Source organism: Mustela erminea, chromosome 15 (assembly GCF_009829155.1).
Source record: "Mustela erminea isolate mMusErm1 chromosome 15, mMusErm1.Pri, whole genome shotgun sequence".
In the NCBI taxonomy this organism is placed as follows: Eukaryota; Metazoa; Chordata; class Mammalia; order Carnivora; family Mustelidae; genus Mustela; species Mustela erminea.
This window is the reverse complement of record NC_045628.1, coordinates 64852955-64875891: the sequence shown is the minus strand read 5'-3', so window position 1 is coordinate 64875891 and position 22937 is coordinate 64852955. Positions and strand designations below refer to the sequence as shown.

The following is a 22937-nucleotide window of genomic DNA, read 5'->3' as shown; positions in this document are numbered from 1 at the left end:
GACCCCAGAAGCCCGCCGGCTGCCCCAGAAGGTCGCGCCGCCCCGCCCCGCCGCGTAGGCCCGCTCGCGCCCCGCTCCCTCCCGCAGCCCCCGGAGCGGCGGTTGTGGGGTTGCGCTCACCGCCAGGACAGTTGGCCGCGCGTGCCGCTCTGCCTCCGCCGCCGACTCGCCACTCTGCCTCCGCCGCCGGGGCAGCCGCTTAACACCCACGTCGGCCGCCGGCCGGCCCTCCGCCCCGCACTCCCGAGGGGAAGCGCAAAGGGCGGCGACCCCCTGGGCCCGGAGCATCCGTGCGGCGGGGGGCTGGCAGCGCGGGGCCGGCGCGGGGAAGCGAAGTCCGCTGCTTCGGCGGCGCACACGCCCCCGTGGAACCCCCGGCCCGCGCGCCCGCGAGCTGGAGGACCTGGAGGACAGGGAGCCCGGGCCCCCGGAGTTGCTTCCCTTCGTCCAGGTTCCCGGAGGACTCCTGAGAGGCTCGACCCCAGCTGGAACTCAGGGCGGGGGTTGGTGGTGCTGGGAGGACCCGCTGAAGTCTTATGTAAGTTATGGCACATATGGGGGGAGGAAAAAGAACTAGCAAAAGAGCTAAATAATTCTAAAGCAAGCAAAGGAAGGAAATAATAAAGGTAACATCCAACATCAATAAGAATAGAAAAATAGAGAAAAATCAACAAAACCAATACTAGTTCCTATCAAAATCTCAGTAAAGTTTTGCCAACAAATTTATTCTAAAATTTATATGGAAAGGCATAAGTCTGAGAATAGTTTAACGATCTTGAAAGAGAAGAATAAAATGGGAGCAATAATGCTAAGATTTACTGAAATAGCTACAATAATCAAAAGTGTGGTATTGGGACAGACAGACAGATTGATGGGACAAAAGGGACGGCCCAGAAATAGACCCTGTTATGGACTGAATCCTATCTCCTCAAAATTGATAGGTTGAGGTCCTAATCCCCGATGTGACTATATTTAGAGACAGGACCTTTCAGGAGGTAGTTAAGGTTAAATGAAGTTTTAACAGTGGATCCCTGATCCCTCCTTTAGGGGCTTGATCTCACAACCCTGAGATCATGACCTGAGCTGCAATCAAAAGTCGGATGCTTAACCGACTGAGCCACCCAGGTGCCTCAATGCAACGAAAGATTGAAAAGGTCTAGAATGTATTAAATATAAACAACAACAACCTCCCAAAGCTCTATAGTAAGAAAACCAAACAATCCAATTAGAGAATGGGCAAAAAAGAAGAACAGACATTTCACTGAAAAAGATAAATAAATGGCAAACACACACAAGAAAAATGTGGCCAACCTCACGACCCATTAGGGAAATGCAGATTAAAACCACAATGAGCGATCAATACACATCTATCAGAATGTAAACATATCTAAAAGAAAAACAGCCACAACATCAAATGCTGGTGAGAATAAGAAGCCTGATGGTTCACATATTGCTGGTGAGAATATAAAATGGCACAGCCACTCTAGGAAACAGTTTGGAAGCTTCTTTAAAAAAAAATTAAACACGCAGGGGATCCCTGGGTGGCTCAGTTGGTTAAGTGTCTGACTTCAGCTCAGGTCTTCTCAGGGCCCTGGGATGAAGCAGTGTGTCAGGCTCCTCCCAAGCCCTGGGCAGGGAGTCTCCTTCTCCCTTTCTCTCTTCCTCTCTCAAATGAACAAATAAGTAAAATCTTCAAAAAGCAAAAAAAAAAAAAAAAAAAAAAAACACACACACAGAACTAAACATGTAGGGCGCCCCGCTGGCTCAGTTGGTAGAGCATGTGATCTTGATCTTGGGGTTGTGAGTTTGAGCCCCATGTTGGGAGTAGATATTATAAATAAAAAAAACGTTAAGAAAATAAAAAAGAAAAGAAAAACTAAACATGCAGCTACCATATGATGAAACAATTTCACTCCTGGGTATTTACCCCAAGGAAATAGAAATCTATATTCATACAAAACTCTGTACAAAAATATTTATAGTACCTTTATTCATAATAGCCCCTAACTGGTAACAACCCAGATGTCTTTTACCAGGTGAATGGTTAAACAAACTATAGGGCACATTCAAATCATGGACTCAATTAAAAAACAAACAAAAACCCTCAACCAACCAAACAACAAAAAACAAGGCACAAACATACTGATACATAGGACAATTGGCTAAATTTCCAGGTAATTAATCAGGCTGAGTGAAAAACAGTTAATTCCCAAAGGTTACACACTCTATGATTCTATTTGTATATACTTCTTATGACAAAATTACAAAAATAGTGAACAAATTTAGTGATTGCCAGGGATCCAGGATTAAGAAGGGGAGGCAGTGGAAGGTAAGCACGTGTGGCTTAGAAGGGCTCTAAGAGGGCTCTGAGATGATGGAACCATGTATCTTGACCGTGGTGGTGGTCTCCTGAGTCTACACATGTGATAAAATTGCACAGAACTAAATACACATGTATAAAGGAATACTTGTAAAGCTGGTTGACATTTGTACACGGCTGAGAATTCTATCAATGCCAATTGCTTGGCTGTACTACGGTTTGGTTTTGCAGGAAGTTAAGTTTTGCAGGGAGAAAATGGGTAGAGGCTATCTAGGATATTTATTATCTATTCAGTTGCATGTGAATTCACAATTATCTCAACATAAAAGGCTTAAAAGCTTTCTACTCACTTGGAGTTAGTTTATATTTACTGAAAGATATTTTAAAAATTTTCTTTGGATACTTAAAGATCTATACATTATTTTTATTTTTAATTTATTTATTATTAAAGATTTTATTTATTTATTGGACACACAGAGAGAGATCACAAGCAGGCAAAGAGGCAGGCAGAGAGAGAGGGGGAAGCAGGCTCCCCACTAAGCAGAAAGCATAACGCAGGGCTTGATCCCAGGACCCCCAGATTATGACCTGAGCCGAAGGCAAAGAGGCATAACCCACTGAGTCACCGAGGTGCCCCATACATTATTTTTATTAAAATTGAAGTAAATAAAAAATAAATCAAGGTGGTAGACAGATAAATGGCCACATATCGTATCACTCTCATGCTTCTAGACATTCCCCTTCCCAATGTCATTTTGTCATTCTTTGCATAAATGGAATCCGTTTCTCAAACCCTTGAATTCAGGGTGGCAAGTGACCTGCTTTGGTCAATGGGATATTACTCAACACTGTGCAAACACAGGCTTGAAAAGTACCTACACGTCAATACTTGCTCTTCCTTGCTGTTATGAACTCTACTACAGTCGTGTGAAGAAGTCCAAGTTAGTCTTTGAGATGATGCGTGACAGATAACGCGGTTATCTCTACCTCCCCTGACAAGAGCCGGCACCCACAACCAGACATGTGAAACAGGCTGCTCTAGAGGGAACTACCCGCAGCTAAGCTGCCAGAACTAGCCAGAAAACCCATAAATTCAGGAGCAGTTGTAAGTTAGTTGTTGTTTTACTAATTTTGGTGGTAGCATGTTATGTATCACAAACTGATACATTTCCAAACTTATAGTTTAACATTTTTTTGGTGGCATATATATGGCTAAAGAATATTCAAGAGCAAGACTCTGTTAACTGTGTAGTAGTAAAAACATGATTAAATTTAAAGTCAAAGTTAAGGCTAAAATAAAAATGCTTTTATCATCAATCCAATATATAATAACTACTACAAAATCTAAGTGGGAATAATGCCATCTAACTGCTCTTACGAATCTCTATGCTGGCAAAACGAAACAGAAGGGACAGTTTTTTTTTTCTTTTTTTTTTTTTAAGATTTTATTTATTTATTTGACAAACAGAGAGATCACAAGTAGGCAGAGAGACAAGAGAGAGAGAGGAGGAAGCAGGCTCCCTGCTGAGCAGAGAGCCCGATGTGGGGCTCGATCCCAGGACCCTAAGATCATGACCTGAGCCAAAGTCAGAGGCTTTAACCCACTGAGCCACCCAGGTGCCCCCAGAAGGGACAGTTCTTAAAAATAACAACAACAACCTGGAAAAAAGCTACTTCAAAGTGGAAAATAATTTATATGTTTTATGTGGTAAAACAACATGCTGCAATTTTTTATATAAATGCAAAACAACACTGGAAAGTAAAGCTGTCAACACAGGAAACGTCATTTTGTCATTTTCAGTATTATGTTCAGAAACTGGCATGGCCCACCCCTAAAAATAAAACTTTTCCCTCAAAGCATCTAAGTAAATCTTCATGAAGCTATTAGTAGAGACAGCATGACATTTTATTAATCTTAAAATTTAAAAATAAGAAATACAGAAGAATATTATTAAACTGTTGAGGCTTCAAATTCTAATGCCACTCTCTTAAAGTATTCTCAAGTTCCAAACTGCATACTGAGGGGAGTGATCAAAGTGAGAAAGTTTCCACAGTTCTTTTCCTGTTTTTCATTCCAATAACAATTGCCTCAAGGAGCTGGAAATGAGATACCTCCCTTTCCCATCCTGAAGCATCAATAATATGTACAGGTATATATGGAAACTTGTCACATTTATCTCCCTAACCTGGCCAAAACATGTTTTTGTTTTTCTTTTTGTAAAAATTAAACTTGCTCAAAACCCAGGTCAAATTTAAGATAAATTTCTTTGGAGTTTGGACATTCAAGATTTTGATGAACTGAAGCGGTTTTGTTTTTTTTTTTTTTTTTGAAGATTTTATTTATTTATTTGACAGAGATCACAAGTAGGCAGAGAGGCAGGCAGAGAGAGAGGAGGAAGCAGGCTCCCTGCTGAGCAGAGAGCACGACAAGGGGCTGGATCCCAGGACCCCGGGATCATGACCTGAGCTGAAGGCAGAGGCTTTAACCCACTGAGCCACCCAGGTGCCCCCAAGTGTTTTATTTTTGATGACAATGTACACTAACCCTTACTCTCCTGTTATTCTATTTGGTGGTTCCAAGAAAATCCTCACTAACAGTTTAAGATTTAAGATCCTTGCAGTAGAGTAAAACCCTCTAATAATATTGTTGTAGGAACAGAGATGATGATGGTTGATGATGCTTTACTTGTATAACCTCACTTGATTTTCGGAAGAATCACCTGAATTCAGAAGAAGAATAAATTTTATTTTTATTCCCATCATTTTATAGACAGGGGAAGTAAGGCTTAGGGAGATTAAGCATACAACTCACTCAAAACTTGAACCCCTAACCACTGTCTCACCTAAATAATGTCACATGTTCGGGCACCTGGGTGGCTCAGTTGGTTAAGAGTCTGCCTTCCACTCTGGTCATGATCCCAGAATCCTGGGATCAAGCCCTGAATCAGGCTCCCTGCTCAGAAGATAATCTGCTTTTCCTTCTACCCCTCACTCCATACATGTGCGCTCGCTCGCTCTCTCTCTCTCTCATAAATAAATAAATAAAATCTTAAAAGAAAAAAGTCACATTATTCTACCTCAATATTATGTTTTAGAACCATATTTTTAATTATGATGACTCAGAACACCCACGTTTCATCAAATAAGGAAATTTTCCCTTAATACCACATACTGCATTCTGCTTATTTCTTTCTTTTAAAATTCTGTGTTCATACAGAGGGGACATGAACTAACATTTATTTACATGTATTATACAATAAGAACTGTGCTGAGCAACTCAAATAACTCTGCCTTAGTTCTTACATTCTTCCAATGAGGTACCTTTAATTTTCCAGATGAGGAAACTGATCTGGTTTTTTAACCTCAGGAGGTTAAATTGTTTTCTCAAAGGCAAATGCCTAATCACTGAGACAGTTAGATCTGTACTCTGGTTTGCACAACTGAAAAGTCCTTGGGCTTTTTTGTCACCCTTCCCTGATACCTACCAGAGTATGGGAAGCATAATACTTTTTTTTTTTAACTTTTTTTCAAAAGATTTTATTTATTTATCTACTTGAGAAAGAGCAAGAGTGAGCGACTACAAGCAGGGAGAGCAGCAGGGGCAGAGGCAGAGGGAGAAGCAGGCTCCCTGCTGATCAGGGAGCCTGATGTGGGTCTCGATTCCAGGACCCTGGGATCATGACCTGAGCTGAAGGCAGATGTTTTACCGACTGAGTCACCCAGGTGCCCCTGGAAAGAATAATACCTTGAGAAATATACTTTTTATATACACCAGGTGAAACACAGCAACATAGCATCCTTTATGACTGCATATACCATACAAATCCACAAAATATTCAGAATTTCTTAAAGGTTTTATCATTCTTCAAAAAGTTTTCCTATACAAAGTAATAATTTATGAAGATATGACAAAATATTTCTGAAACTTAAGCTTCCATTCCACTTATTAATCCAAACAAATGAAAGATTATAAAAAAATAAAATGTTACAATGACAGCATACTACTACAAAGGTTAAAATATGGACTACATTTTCCTAAGACTTACCGCGATGTTTACAATTCCTAGCTAACGGTATCATAAAAGTGAATCTTTTTTTTTTTAAATCTATTTTTTATTTATTTTCAGCATAACAGTATTCATTATTTTTGCACCACACCCAGTACTCCATGCAATCCGTGCCCTCTCTAATACCCACCACCTGGTTCCCCCAACCTCCCACTCCCTCCTGTCACGTCAAACCCCTCAGATTGTTTTTCAGAGACTATGGACTCTGAAAAACAAAAGTGAATCTCTTCTAATTGAAGATACACCTAAAAAAAAAAAAAAAAAAGCATAAGAAATAAATTGCATAGTAATACTGTTTTCCTTTTGAGTGACGGAGAAGTAGTATCTAGAGAATAATCTTCAGGAAAGTAGATAACATAGCGTCTAGCAGTTCGAAGAACCTAGGTATGGAGCCAGAGTTCCAAAAAGTCTTGAAGTCTTCTAACATTTTTGCTTTGAGTAGCATTTAAGCACAAGAACCTTACATCTCATTACTGCAATAGTTTTATGAGTAAAAGATAACCAGCATAAAACTTAAGAGTTGTAATGTTCTCTAAAACCAAAATATCATCTCATACACAAGATTTAATGTATGAGAAGATTTTCCAGGTAATCTCCTGTTCAGCAGTTAGGAAACTGTCATCATTTGTAATCAACACCTTCATGTCACATAGAAATTCATGACATGGGGCACCTGGATGGCTAGGTCAATGGGCATCTGCCTTCGGCTCAGGTCATGATCCCAGGGTCCTGGGTTCGAGCCCCGCAGCGGGCTCCCTGCTCGGCAGGAAACCTGCTTCTCCCTCTCCCACTCCCCCTGCTTATGCTCCCTCTCTCGCTGTGTCTCTGTCAAATAAATAAAATCTTAAAAAAAAAAAAGAAATTCATGATACATTTCTACCGTATGGTTTTACTTGCTTTTAAAATTTCTATTATTTTTTTAAAACAGACTCCATGCCCAGTGCAGAGTCCAACACAGGGCTTAAGACCTGAGCTGAGATCAAGAGTTGGACGTTTAAGGGTGCCTGGGTGGCTCAGTCGGTTAACTGTGTGCCTTTGGTGCAGGTCATGATCCCAGGGTCCTGGGATCGAGCCCCACATCGGGCTCTCTGCTTGGCAGGGAGCCTGCTTCCTCCTCTCTCTCTGCCTGTCACTCTGCCTACTTGTGATCTCTATCTGTCAAATAAATAAATAAAATCTTAAAAAAAAAAAAAGACCAGAATTGAGCGAAATTCTAACTTAAAAAAAAACACTGTCAAATTTCTTTTCAGACACCACAGAAGTATTTATACAGTTTTGAAATTCATGTAAATATCTAGACGCTATGACTGAACACCAACCAGACTTAGTCTCCATACGGAATTTTATAAACCTCTGAAATTAACTTACCGGCTTCATTGTCAATTGGAAACTCCCACAGCTTCCCCTCTTTGGTCCACTGGATCATCTCTGCAAAACCATTCTGAAGGGGCTGTTCATTTACCATGGCCAACTGCTTCGCAAATTCCACGTCCCAAGGTGAAGGTGCTGTCTCTATAATAACATTTCAAAATAATCACAAGTCAATGTATATATCTTTATTTTTTAAAATGATATAATCAACTCTAAATTAGTAATACATTTCAGGCCCTGAGGATTAAAATAAACAGTATATAATGAAAGGTCACTCACTGAGAGCTAAAGCTAAAGGAAGATGACAAAAAAGCCTACAGCAACAATTCCTGCAAGCCTTAGCATTTACTACACTGCTGGGCAAGCAAGCCCTAAAATCTCACCATCCCCTCTACTGGAAAGAAAAAGGAATGTGTATTTTCTTTAAGAATGTTTTCATGAATGTGAGTCATTTTTTTTTTTTAAAGATTTATTTATTTATTTTAGGGGTCCCTGGGTGGCTCAGTTGGTTAAGCATCTGCCTTCAGCTCGGGTCATGATCCCAGGATTCTGAGATCAAGCCCTACATTGGGCTCTCTGCTCAGTGGGGAGCCTGCTTCTCCCTCTCCCATTCCCCCTGCTTGTGTTCCCTCTCTCACTGTGTCTCTCTGTCACCGTCAAATAAATAAATAAAATCTTTGGAAAAAAATAAATATTTATTTATTTGAGAGAGAAAGAGAGGGAGAGACCACGTTTGCAAGAGAAGGAAGGGGGCAGGAAGAGAATCTTAAGCTCTCCCTGAGCACAGAGCCTGCCAACCAGGGCTGGATCTCACGGCCCTACGCCAAAATCAAGAGTTGGATGCTTAAATGACTGAGCCACCAAGGTGTCCCAAGAATGTATTTTTTACATAACATGTGACTTTAATATTTGAAGTCTAGCCTCTTTATCTTTATTTTTAGTCTGTCAGGATAAGTCACAATATACTACTATTAATGACCAAAGAAGTTAAATTAACATAATAATGATACTACTAAAGGATGAGGAGCACTGACTCTGCTAATGCTTTTTATGCATTAGTTCATCTCATCCTCACAACCAACTCTATGAGTAAGTTCATATAAGGTTAGCTTATGACCACCATCATATAACATTTCGATTATTTATTTGCTTTTGAAATTGAAGACATCTTTCAAGAATGAATCCTATTTCCACCAGTCACTGCTGGTGGGAATGTAAAATGGTACAACCTCTTTGAAAAATAGTTTGGCAGTTTCTTAAAAAGTTAAAAATACACTTAGCATACAATTTCACTCCTAGATATTTACCCAAAACAAAACTATGTCTACACACAGACTTGTATGTGACAGTTCATATACAACCACACCTATGCTTAATTAGCCACATTTACAGAATAATCATTAACAGGGGCACCTGGGTGGCTCAGTGGGTTAAGCCACTGCCTTCCGCTCAGGTCATGATCCCAGGGTCCTGGGATCGAGCACCGCATCGGGCTCTCTGCGTAGCAGGGAGTCTGCTTCCACCCTCTCACTCTGCCTGCCTCTCTGCCTACTTGTGATCTCTCTCTGTCAAATAAATAAATAAAATCTTAAAAAAAAAAAAGAATAATCATAACAGCAAAATAATTATCAGTCACATTTTATAGATTTATTCAATAGGCAATGATCAGCCCATGTCTTTTCTGTGATCATAATCATCACCACCATCATCACTGTCATTGCTAACGGCTGCAACTATGTCCTGAATGTCAACTGTGGTTTTGGCACTGTGCCTGACACTTGAATTACATTACTTCATTTAATCCTTGCGAGGTAGGCATTAGCCCTATTTTATAGATGGAGAACGTGAAACTCAGAGAAGTTAGTATGACAGAATCTGAATTTGAATAATCCACATCTATCAAATACCAAAATTCCTTCCATTACGCTATATTACCTCTCAGTTCTAAATTACTGCAGGGTAAGTAGAAAGGTCTATGACTACATCCTTTGCAGCAGTGGAACGAACCTGGAGGGAAGCAAAATGTGGGAATCATGGGACAAAAGAACTCGTTCATTCTATCAATAATTACTGAATGCCAACTATACATCAGGCATTACTTTAAGTGGGAGAGAGAGAGCAGTGAATAAAAACCGAATTGAAGTTTGTAGGCGGTTGGTATTATACTTAACTGGGAACAAAAGACATTCTTTAGACTCGATCAAGTATAACTTATTAAAACAGTTCCTTCATTGAATTTTTAAAAAATTTTACTTACTTATTCTTACTTAATCTAGAGAGAGAGAGAACAGGGGGAGGAACAGAGGGAGAGAGACAAGCAAAACCCCTGCAACTTGGGACACATCAGGCTCCATCCCACAACCTTGAAATCATGACCTGAGCTGAAACCAAGAGTGGGATGCTTAACCAACTGAACTACTCAGGCGCCCCCTAGGGTAAATGTTAATAAATTTACCTTATGAGAATACAATCATTTTATATTTTTTATAGAACACATAAAACTTCAGTGCTTCTTTGCCAGCTAATTTCAGGTTTAAGAAACAGGATTTCTGATTTTAAATAGCAAGCTGGCTCCTTCAAGAATCCAAGTGCCTCTGCTGGCTGTTCATTAGGTGGACAACCGCAGCTGCCCTGACAATAAATGCCCTTTTTAAAAATTTCTTTTCAGCATAACAGAATAGTTTGTGCACCACACCCAGTGCTCCATGCAATACATGCCCTCCATACTAGCCACCACCTGGCTCCCCCAACCTCCCATCCCCCGCCCCTTCAAAATCCTCAGATTGTTTTCCAGAGTCCATAGTCTCTCATGGTTCATCTCCCCTTTCAATTTCCCTCAAGTCCCTTCTCCTCTCTATCTCCCTATGTCCTCCATGTTATTTGTTATGCTCCACAAATAAGTGAAACCATATGGTAATTGACTGTCTGCTTGACTTATTTCACTCAGCATAATCTCTTCCAGTCCCGTTCATGTTGACACAAAAGTTGGGTATTCATCCTTTCTGATGGAGGCATAATACTCCATAGTGTATATGGACCACATCTTCCTTATCCATTTGTCTGTTGAAGGGCATCTTGGTTCTTTCCACAGTTTGGCGACCATGGCCACTGCTGCTATAAACATTGGGGTACAGATGGCCCTTCTTTTCACTACATCTGTATCTTTGGGGTAAATACCCAGGAGTGTAATTGCAGGTTCATAGGGAAGCTCTATTTTTAATTTCTTGAGGAATCTCCACACCGTTCTCCAAAGAGGCTGCACCAACTTGCATTCCCACTAAGTGCAAGAGGGTTCCCCTCTCTCCACATCCTCTCCCAACACACACTGTTTCCTGTCTTGCTAATTTTGGCCATTCAAACTGGTATAAGGTGGTATCTCAATGTGGTTTTAATTTCGATCTCCCTGATGGCTAGTGATGATGAACATTTTACATGTGTCTGACAGCCATTTGTATGTCTTCATTGGAGAAGTGTCTGTTCATATCTTCTGCCCATTTTTTTATATGATTGTCTGTTTTGTGTGTGTTGAGTTTGAGGAGTTCATTATAGATCCTGGATATCAACCTTTTGTCTGTACTGTCATTTGCAAATATCTTCTCCCATTCCGTAGGTTGCCTCTTTATTTTGTTGACTGTTTCCTTTGCTGTGCAGAAGCTTTTGATCTTGATGAAGTCCCAAAAGTTTATTTTCGCTTTTGTTTCCTTTGCCTTTGGAGACATATCTTCAAAGAAGTTGTTGTGGCTGATATTGAAGAAGTTACTGCCTGTGTTCTCCTCTAGGATTCTAATCCACGTTGACCACATAGACCACATAGACCATGCTGAGGTCTTTTATTCATTTCAAGTTTATCTTTGTGTATAGTGTAAGAGAATGGTCGAGTTTCATTCTTCTATATATAGCTGTCCAATTTTCCCAGCACCATTTATTGAAGAGACTTGTCTTTTTTCCATAGTATATTTTTTTCCTACTAAATGTCCTTTTTGATGCAAGTGTAACAGCTGCCACATCAACAGGGAAGAGGTGATCTACTCTCCAGGACCACACATTTTATTGTGCTTTTTTCAAGTACCTTGTTAGAATCATCTAAGTGTGTGTGTGTGTGTGTGTGTGTGTGTGTGTGTGCGCGCGTGTGTGTGTGTGTGTGCATTTTGTGTTCCCCCCTTTTTTTTAAAGATTTTATTTATTTATTTGACAGAGATCGCAAGCAGGCGGAGAAGCAGGCAGAGAGAGAGGGAAGCAGGTTCCCCGCTGAGCGGAGAGCCCCGACATGGGGCTCAATCCCAGGACCCTGAGATCATGGCCTGAGCGGAAGGCAGAGGCTTAACCCAATGAGCCACCCAGGTGCCCCCCCCTTTTTATTAAGATAATTTGAACAACCAATATGGGCCTTAAACCCACAACCCCAAGATCCAGTTACATGCTCTGAGAACTAAGCCAGCCAAATGCCTCTTGTACTTCCTGTCCATCATATAAGACAGAAAGCAGTTTTCACGTTAAGAGCAGGCAAGTAGTTCTCTCAGTTTCTCCTTTAGTTTAAAAGAACAAACACTGATTGAATTAACTCCTTGCCTCTATGGATTGATATTTCATAGCTCAATTTGTTCAAAAAAAGCATTTATTTAAAAAACATTTTTTTAAGCATTTATGATTTAAGGTAGTTAATTCCTACAATTCATCAGCCACTGGCTAGGTGTTGCTGGGTATAGAAAAATCAGTGAAACCCAGCTCCTATATCTAGCAGTTTACTGAATAGTGGGAAAAATCAGATGTTTATATAAGTAACTATAATAGATTAAATGAGCCATTGGAGGCAGGCCACGGAACTTAAATATCAATTACAAAATTATCAAGCCCAAAAGCTAACTTATAATCTTTGGAAATGTAAGCCACTTGTAAGCTGAAGACCATTTGTATTGAGCTTCCTGTTTATCTGAATTTATCAGTACACCACACTTAATGTCAAGCAAGAGGACACTCTTACATCTCTTTTAATTAGACTTATATGGTGATTATGAAAGATCTGACCTCTTACCCAAAGGGATAAGTACATGGAACATGGATGGCGTGTTTTAAAAAAAAAAACACGACCACCACAAATCTGCTAAATATATTTCCTGACTGCTCTTCTTCCCAGCTCCTAAACAATCACTAAGTCAAATCATTAAGTCTACAAATACTATCTCCCTTTTTTTTTTTTAATATTGTATTTATTTATTTGAGACTAAGGCAGAGGCTCAATGACTGAACCACCCAGGGTCCCCCTCTTCCCCCCCATCTCCTCTTCTAGCAAGCTGCCTCAGGGCAGAAACCATAGTTTATCTTTTGTAATAACATAGTTGCAAATAGAGGGTGACAGTTAATGTTCTAACCCAAATCAGTAGCCAACTGCTAGCTCTGGATTCAAGAAGGTGGTAGTAAATACCTCCCACTGTCTCACAGAATGCAGCATTTCAAGGGAGGAATCTGGCCAAGACTAGCAATGGCAACAATTACTTTCATAAGCAGGATCCAGGCCAACGACAGGACGGATTATTAAAATACCTCACATTGAGCAATCAAAACATTAAGGACTTTTTTTTTAAAGATGGAATGTTTCTACACCTGAGAAATCATGTTCTTAACAAACCTGTTTCAGGTGCCTCTTCGGTAACTGCCTTAAGGTCAAAAATATTAAGTCTCTTCCTTTTGAGCATATTTTTCCTAAGACTGAAAAAGAAAAAACAATTTAATTTAGTATTTTTACAATGGTCAACAAAAAATTGAGAGAACTATTCTATTATTATCATTTGTAAAGATTTTATTTATTTATTTGACAGAGAGAGAGAGACACAGCGAGAGAGGGAACAGAAGCAGGGGGAGTGGGAGAGAGAGAAGCAGGCTTCCCTTCCCACCAAGCAGGGTGCCCAATGTGGGCTCAATCCCAGGACCCTGGGATCATGACCTGAGCCAAAGCAGATGCTCAATGATTGAGCCACCCAGGCTCCCTTAAGAAAACTATTTTATATGAAATACTCAATGTAGAAATTAAAAATAATTCCACTGGGGTGCCTGGGTGGCTTTGGTCATGAATCCAGGGTCCCAGAATGAGCTCTGCAGCAGGCTCCCTGCTCAGCGGGAAGCCTACTTCTCCCCCTCCCACATCCCCTGCCTGTGTTTCCTCTCTCAATGTGCCTCTCTCTGTCAAATAAATAAATAAATAAAATCCCTAAAAATAAATAAATAAATAAATAAATAAATAAAAATTCTACTAACCCACAACAGACATTTTAACTAAATTGCCACATCATAAGAACGGATAACTAAAAACTGGAACAAGTACACTTGAATTTTTGCATCATGATACAATAAAGCAGTTTAAGTAGTTTAATTTCCAAAATATCTAACTAAAAAGATTAATTTTCCATAATTTTATTGATCCATTTCATATTAAGATTTTAGAAAACTCAACACTAGAAAGCTATTAAAATATGCTAAAAGTTGTTAAAGTCAACAGTTGTCTTAGTTTAAGGGCAGAAAATACTGCATGTTTAATTACAAACTATAATTATAAAAGATGGCATAGATAAATCAAAACATTCCCACTTATAAAGCAATCACTCTGTAATTTTAACATACTGATTAACTTTACCTAACATTTTAAATTAACTATTAAAATTAATGTCAGAGAGTTAATAGGTAACTTTTCCTTGTATATTTTAATCAACTGCTTTATTCATCAATTCACATTCATACCTGAATAAATTTACTGGGAGATTAAAAACCAGTTCAAAACTGGATAATCAGTTTTAATATAATTTTGAATTCTTGGGGCACCTGGGTGGCTCAGTCAGTTAAGTGTCTGCCTTTGGCTCAGGTCATGATCTCAGGGTCCTGGGATTGAGTCCCCCAACATTGGGCTCCCTGCTCAGTGAGGAGCCTGCTTCTCTATCTCAAATAATAAATAAAATAAATAAAATCTTTAAAATTTATAAAATTCTTTTCTGAATCAAATTTTTTTATGAAATCACATTAACTGAAAAAATTCAACTACCATATTGAAATTAGATAAAGTAATCTCAAATCACTTAAGTTTTCCTTTAACAGATCCCCAAGTATTCTTAAACAGAGGTATTTACGCTCCCCAACTATTTTCAGTGCTTTTGGGTCCCTCTCCCCACCTGCACGCCCTCACTTTGCATCAGGTTAACAGGCTGATGGATTAAGGTAACTCACAGCAAACAGGGAATGACTTGGTAAAGTATGGAATTTTAGAATGTACTAAAGAGGAAGGGAAGGGAACAGACATTTGCTGTGCATCTACTATATATAGTTGGCACACTCCTTTCCCATTTTTCAAGAAAGCCATTTAAGTCAGGCTTCAGTTTCAGCATTTTATAGATGGGGACACAGAATGACAAGGCTATAAAAGTTGCCCCAGTCCCAGAATTAGTCAGTGGCATAACGCCAAGATTCTGAGACAGGCCAGAATGACTCCAAAGCCAGTGCTCTGTGCCTCACCCCTCTCAGATGTCTCTTCCTAAAGGAATTAACCCAAGGTGTATCTGTGGTGACTACCTAGTCCCGGACTGTCTCAGGCTGTCCCAGGACAGAGCAGGGTAAAAATCTGGTATCCCATCACTCCTCTCCCTTACTCTAGAGTCCTTCAGTCAGTTTAACACAGTCATTATATGCACATAAACAACTGTCCTACTTTTTAGCTTCTCCCTTACCACTTTCTAAGAATTTTTTTTTGACAGACACACACGTGTGTTGGCAGCGGCGGGGGTGGGGGGCTGGAAGGAGGAAGGAGAGAGAGGGAGAAGGAGTGAAAGAATCCTAAGCAGGCTCATCTCACATCCCGGAGATCATGACCTGAGCTGAAATCAAAAGTTAGACACTTAACCAACTGAGCCACCCAGGTGCCCTGCCACCTTCTAATTTTTAATGATGGCTAATATCACCAAGAATCAAACTATGATATAGCATTCTGATGTAGTTTTGTGGAATCACTTCAAAGATGACTGATTCAAACAACACTGAAATTAAATATATATATATATATATATATATTTTTTTTTAAAGTAAGCTCTATGCCCACCACAGGGCTTGAACTCACAACCCCCAGAAATTAAGAGTTGCATACTCTACTGACTGAGCCAGCCAGGCACCCCTGAAATTAAATATTTTGAGGAATCTTAAGTAAAACTCCAAGTATACATTATACTCTATCCAACATGTCATAGGCATTAAATCATTCTCTAAATCGTAACTTCTTGAACTTGATTTGTTAACAGCTGACTATCTTTTACAATCTTCCTATACAAATCAGTAGTTTAACTTCTGATTAACTTGCTGGGATTATACTTAAAAGAAAATCCAAAGAATACATAACATGTCAAAAACACTCACTGTAAGCTCCCCCTTCTATCAAGATCAGTTAGTTTTTGTTAGAGCATACTAAATATCTGGTTTCCCCTCCCCAAATATTACTTCATGGGCTTGAAGGAGAGAAAACAGAAACTTTCTGTAAATACAGACAGCTTTTTATTATAAAATAATTACGTAAGGCATGGCTTAGCATCTTTAAGTCTGCAAATCACCAAATTCCAATTGCCACAAATAATCTACCACCTTAAGGTATTATAATGGATCTTTCTTTCTTTCTTTTTTTTTTTTATGGTGGATTATTTCTCTAGGGTATGAATAATGATAATTACATAGAGATAGAAAAGTTAAATATACTGTTATGTACATATCAGAATGAAAAATAATGCTTCTCACAAGTGCTCATTTGTTCAGAATTCAATCAGTTCCACTTACCTTAAATCAGGAGACCTCCACTCATCATGGATAAATAGGAGGCAGGGCCCAATGTGATTAATGGTACAGAAAAGCACAAGACTACTTAACCCAGAACATCCGTTTCCTCTATAGGAAATGGTACATGCAGGGTGAGAAGAGAGATATAAATGCGTCCATAATGCTCAAATACCTATCAGCAATAACATGCACAGAATAAAGTAAATCTACAGAGAAACAAATAAAACTAACAAAACCAAACAGACTGCAAAGCCTGAGTACCTTTTCTTAAGATCATCAGTCTTCTGTCCCATGAAACTATCAGTTCCTTCATTAAAATGAATTTGATGCACTGGTCTTGTACTAACTCTACCTGTGGCAGATTTGGCAACTTTCATATCTGGTATTACGTTACTGACGCTGAAATAAGAAAAAGGTCAAGTGTATTAGAAACTGTAGCTACAGGACAGTAATAAACTTTCTTATACACAAGATTCCTATTATTTAATTCATATTTCACTTCCATGCACTATAACAGCACAAAGCATTATGTTTAAATGAAAGATTTTATGTCACATGTTAATTCACATCCCACAGACCACTAAGATTTATATTTCTTTTTGAAATACAACTTTTGAAGGTATTCTTCAGAAATGTTCATTTAAAACATAAAAGTGTCACTTTGATGTGACACTATTAAAAAAAAGTGTCACTTATGAAACAGTATCAGACATCTCAAGTAGTGTATCAACTTCAAACCTGGCATAAAATAATGAGATGAGAGGCAGAGTGAGGCGGTGTCAGCTAAAACATAAGGATAAGAGTAAAGGTGAAGGAAAAAGGCCTGAAGATGATCATACTGTACATAAGACCAGCAAATTATTTAACAGGAAAAAATTAATATTCTCAGAGAAACCATCTTATTCTTATACTTGTTTTTAATCACAATACTGAATTTATCATTTCTTTTTCAGGGACAAGAAATCGTGTAACTTCACAAAAGAAAAACTTTAATCATTCCATTGATCTTTGAAAGACTGCAATCTTACTTAACATGTCAGTTTAAAAAAAAATTACTAATATTCCACCTATGAGAAATATTTAATGTATAAATTGATATACTGTGCACCTTATTCACCAGTCACATGAAAAGAATCTATTTTGAAAATAGATTCTGTCGGTAATGTGTGATGTGACACTATTAAAAAAAGTGTCACTTATGAAACAGTATCAGACATCTGAAGTAGTACTATCAACTTCAAACCTGGCATAAAATAATGAGATGAACTATTTGATTCACTAACCTAACTTTAGTTCTTTCTCCATCTTTCTGTGCCTTTGAGACTTCCTCATGCTGCTGCAGTTGCCTGAGCAGCTCTGACTTGGTTGTCTGCTTATCAAAACGGAGAAAATCTGCAACAGCAGATGCTGCTGCTTCCAACTCAGGAGTCACGGACTTGGTTCTAACAAAGAAAATAAAAAACAAGGGGAAAAAAAAAGGCATTACCTATTATGCCGTTAGTTTAGTGGAAAGTAAAATGATTCTTTTCCAGAGAAAACTTTTTTTGTCATTCAAAAAATCCATTTCTGACAAAAATCAGTAATTTTTTAAATATTTGGCTTTTTTAAAGGAGGCACCACACCCAGCCTGGGGCTCAAACTCAGGACCCTGAGAGTCAAGATCAAGAGTCACATGCTCAATCCACAAAGCCACCCAGTGCCCTAGGTATTGCTTTTTTGTTTTTAAGATTTTCTTGATTTATTTGACAGAAAGATACAGCAAGAGACGGAACACATCCAGGAGTACTGGGAGAGGGAGAAGCAGGTTTCACACCAAGCAAGGAGCCCGATGAAGGGCTGGATCCCAGGACACTCAGATCAGGACCTGAAGGCAGACACCTAACAACTGAGTCACCCAGGCGCCCCAGTATTGGTTTTATATAAACTTTAAAATGTCAAAAGTTGAAGGTAATGGATACTTGTTGAAGCACAATAGTAACTCAGAACAACACATTAAAGTAATATATTAAAGTATAAATTAAGCACAATACTAACTCAGAACATATTAAGTTAAATATATATTTTATATATATATTTATGTAATGGGTAAAGTAGAGGGGTGGGGAAAAAAAGAGTGGCGGTTACAGTTTACTGGATTTTTAGATGCCAATTTATTTCAGAAACTATATATATTGCAAGCCAATATTAAAGTAGCTAAATCTCTTCACATATCATGATAGATCCATCTGATGGAATAGTACTCAGCTCATGCTATTAACACGAATAAAACAATGAGAAGTTGGATTAAAAAATAAAGGGATGCTCTGTAATACTCCATTTATACAACTTCTGGAACACGACTGGAATTAATAAAGCATTCTGTGCTGCCCACACCATCTCAGCTTCACTCCGCTAAACTGGAATTGCATGCTTGGTGAACAAGCTTCGTGGTGGCAGAACTTCGGGGTTTAACGCCAGTATCGGTGCAGTGTGAGTACTTTAAATGACGAATCAAAGAAAAAATGGAGGCAGGAATGAGACCGTTATAGTCTCGGGAAGTTAAAAAAAAAAAAAAGGAGTGGGTGAGACAACTTTGCTTCAGGAGCCCGGACTGAATGGGGGGAGGCGTGGCGGAGCGCTCGGGACAGGAGCCAACCTTGTACCCCGAGCTCTGTTTCTCACCCCCGTTATGACCTTGGGCAAGTCATTTTAGCTTTCTGGGATTTCCCGTTCCTCAGCTTTAAAGCAACGGCCTCTGAGATCCCGCGGGCTGGAACATCCACCCCAGGAAGCGGAGAATGACCACTGAACGCCCCGGAGGTTGCCTTGACACCCGCAGGGCCAACAGCGTTCAAATGCGGTACCTGACCGTTCCGTGCCGAGCACCGAGTAGCACAATCGCAGCCTCTGAGCCTCCAGAGCATAAAGGGAAGCGGGAGAGAGGGCGCAGAGGTAGGATCGCGGAGACCCTCGGAAACCGCCAAGACGCAAACCCAACTGGGAGCACAGACGATCAGGCCGTCCCTCTGCCAAACACGTCCCCCGCTCTCTCTTTCCGTTCCGCCGCCTGGCGCGTTCCGTCCCTTCACGTTCCGGTGGGCAACAGGGGCCTGTAACTGAGTTCCGGGCTCGTCCGCGGCCCGGCCCCGTAAGCGGCGTCCGGGCGATTCTAGTGGCCTAGGTGGAGTGGATGCCTGAGTTCAGCTAAGATGCGCGGGTTCAGGCATCAGGACCAGCGCGGGAGAGGAAGAGAGTGGAGGAAGATCTAGTGTGCAATACTACTTTGAGGGGCGGGGAAGAGGCGGAGAACTGACCCCACTGGGCGCTGTCTGGGGGAGAAGGTGCACAGCATTCATCACATTCTCAGAATGGCCCCTGGCCACAAGGTTAAAAGAGAAAAATTACCCTGGATCATAGAAATTAGTATTTCTTTTCAGTCTCTGTTCTTGATGTAGCGTCAAAACATGAGACGTGTATGTTTCTTCGCCCGCCCCCCACCCCAAAATTGTTTCAGAGAGAAAAATGAGCAAGAGAAAGGCGTGGCTTCGTCCTGCCCTTGAGGAAGGCCACGAAGGCTGAACGAGGGGGGTCAGACCTCAGCGTGCATGAGCAGAAACCCCGGCAGAAGGCCGGCTAGTAGGTCACGCGCGAACCTCTGGACTGCACTTGCATGGTGGCCGCCGAAGGCAAACGTCAATTTTCCCTACCGTTTCAAGAGGGAATCAAGATTGGTGGCGAGTGTTTTGTAAACGGGAATACAGAAAAGCGTATGAGTCATAAACACTTTGGGAAAATGTGCCTCATGAATTAGTAAGGACTGAAATTTACCCTAGCTCAACTTTCTTCCTTTCTTCTTCTTTTTAAATTTTTAAATAAATTTTTGTAAGGTTGATTGATTGATTTTAGAAAGACTGAAAGAGAGTACGGAGCAGGGAAAGGGGCAGAGGGAGACAACGTCCAAGCTGACTCCTGCTGAGTGCACAGCCAGAGGTGGGCCTCCATCCCAGGACCTATGAGATCAGGACCTGCATCGAAACCAAGAGTCCAACGCTCAAAAGACTGAGCCACTCAGGCGGCGCAGACTCTCAACTACTGCTTTCCAAAAGAGGTCTTTAAAGATTACCCTAGTTAAAATAGCCTCCTGCACCACCCAGTCCCAGTCTCTGGCAGGGATCGTTGTTGTCTACCAATCCCCATTTCACTTAGGATACACATAAATACAAAGTGTTATAATTGGTGTACTATTAAAAGTGATGATCAGACTATTACTTCTGATGAACGTCAAAGTCCTAATGTTCAGCAAACAGAGCCAGACGTAAGAGGCCATACACTGTATGATTCTGCTTCCATAACAGTGTGAAGAAGACACAGCTAAAGGGAAGAAATCAGATCAAAAGTTACCAGGAAGTGGGGATGGAAGGAGGGGATTGGGTACCGCAGAACATGAGGGAACTTTTTATACTTATTGAAATACTCAGGGCGTCTGGGTGGCTCAGTGGGCTAAGCCTCTGCCTTCGACTCAGGTCATGGTCTCAAGGTCCTGGGATTATGCCCCACATCGGGCTCTCTGCTTAGTGGGGAGCCTGCTCCTCCAAGCCCCGCCTGCCTCTCTGCCTGCTTGTGATTTCTGTCAAATAAATAAATAAAATCTTAAAAAAAAAACTTATTGAAAAATAACTATATCTTGATTCTGGTGGGGGTCATGGCCTTTCACACTTACCAAAACTCAAGACTTGTACACCTAAAATGTGTGATTTTTACTGTATTTAAATGACATATCTCAGCAAAACTGATTTGAACAAAAAAGTTAATTAAAAGAGCTAGAAATCTGCAATTATAAAATTGGTCACAAATTAAACCACAGGAGAAATTTAATATATTCTAAGAAAAAGAAAAGAAAAAACCTGTCCTTTGAAAAACTACAATTTGTGCGATGGTTCAAAGCAATCATTTATAAAAGCAACAAAAATGTAGCCTGAAAGTAAAAAATGTTTTTCCTCCTTGTTCTATTCTGCCATGGACTCACTAATCATTTTCTTCTCAGTGCCCCCTGAAATGCACTTTCTAGAACAATGTGCCTTTGGCAAGAGGCAGCCAATCAACTGAAATAGGTCCTGATATACATCAGGGACTTTGTCCTAAATGTCTCATGAAATTCTACACTAATTAACTCGACAAGCGTTCCATGAGCGGAAAAGGCAAAAATTATTCTATATTCCAGTTACAGATTGCTCTGTAACACACCACCCCAATACTTAATGACTTAAAACAACAATTTATTCTCTCTCACAGTTCTGTGGTTCACTGGGTGCAGCTGGGCGGTTCCCCCTTGGGGTTAGTCATGTGGCTACAGTCAGTTTGCAGCTAGTCTGGATTGGATGTCTCGGATGTTAAACATCTCATTCACATATTTAATGGCACAGCTGGGATGGCTGGAAGACACAGAGCCTGGCCGAGTAATATTCTCTCTCTTTCTTGCTTCCTCTTTCTCCACGTGGCCTCTGAAGGGTAGCAAAACATGCCACCTTAAAATATATCACTTGGGTCATAAAGATCATTTTGACCTGTGGACATTTAAGATGCAAATACAAGTGGAGCTCTCTGCCCTCCCCCTATTTGCCTAAACGCAGGACATAAACTTTTGAAGGTGTTCCCCCTCCCTTCTCTACCAGGAAAGACAAGTTAAGCACTGGCTACCGCTCTAGAAATGTCAGCCCAGAAATGGCACTAAAGGAATCCACATAAATAACTTTACTAACTATCCTTTAGTTTACATTAGTTCCCCCCCACCATATGTTTGCCTTTTTACAATTTGCTGCCCTAGAAACTGAAAATCCTTTGCCCTGCTCTTGTCACTTCCCTGAAAATTCACCACTGTTTTCTTAAGATGCTATAAAAGCCCCAATTCTAACTACCGCTTTGAATCACTCATCTCTGAGTGCTCTCAGACACAGAGATATGTCTGTGTGGCATATGCATTAATGAACTTCTATTTGTTTTTCTCTTGTTAAACTGTCTTCTGTTAGTCTAATTTACAGGGTCCCAGCCATTGAACCTAAGATGGGTAGAAGGAAAAGAGATCTTTCTCCTCCCCTGAACCTCCCTACCTGGCTAGCTTGGGCTTCCTTACAACGTAACATCTTAGAGCATTTGAGTTTTTTACATAGAGACCAACTTACCATATAGCCTTACATACAGCGAGCATTCCATGAGGCCCAGAGTAACACTGCACAGCTTTTTAGAACCAGCACTGGAAATCACATAGTATCACTGCTGTGGTATTCCACTGGTAAAAATAAGCCATGAGGCCAGCCCTCAAAGTTCACTTGACAGAACTGTACCTTCCCGGGACCCTAGGAGGAGTGGCTCGTAGGGCCCACCTTTGGAGACTTGCTCCCGTC

The 22937-nt window shown here is 40.3% G+C and overlaps 2 protein-coding genes and 1 long non-coding RNA gene across 15 annotated transcripts in view; 1 reads left to right on the top strand and 2 right to left on the bottom strand.

Annotated features, from left to right (window-relative positions):
* LOC116574411 (28S ribosomal protein S31, mitochondrial-like) overlaps positions 1-19583 on the bottom strand; it is a 30664-nt gene extending 11081 nt beyond the window's left edge. The window contains exons 1-6 of one of the 13 annotated variants that reach the window (XM_032315164.1): positions 19401-19583; positions 16819-16956; positions 13385-13464; positions 9694-9765; positions 7756-7899; positions 4776-5040 (exon numbers count right to left, since the gene is read on the bottom strand). In XM_032315164.1, coding sequence (XP_032171055.1) covers positions 5003-5040; positions 7756-7899; positions 9694-9765; positions 13385-13464; positions 16819-16934 — 450 coding nt within the window. In that variant the 5' untranslated portion in view covers positions 16935-16956; positions 19401-19583 and the 3' untranslated portion in view covers positions 4776-5002. The other 12 variants (XM_032315165.1, XM_032315154.1, XM_032315156.1 and 9 more) reach the window with 12 other exon arrangements.
* LOC116574089 (phosphatidylinositol 3,4,5-trisphosphate 3-phosphatase TPTE2-like) overlaps positions 1-22937 on the bottom strand; it is a 772466-nt gene that overhangs the window by 273616 nt on the left and 475913 nt on the right.
* LOC116574419 lies at positions 373-17826 on the top strand. Its single transcript, XR_004279282.1, has 2 exons — positions 373-538; positions 17511-17826. It is a non-coding gene; the product is annotated as an uncharacterized LOC116574419 (long non-coding RNA).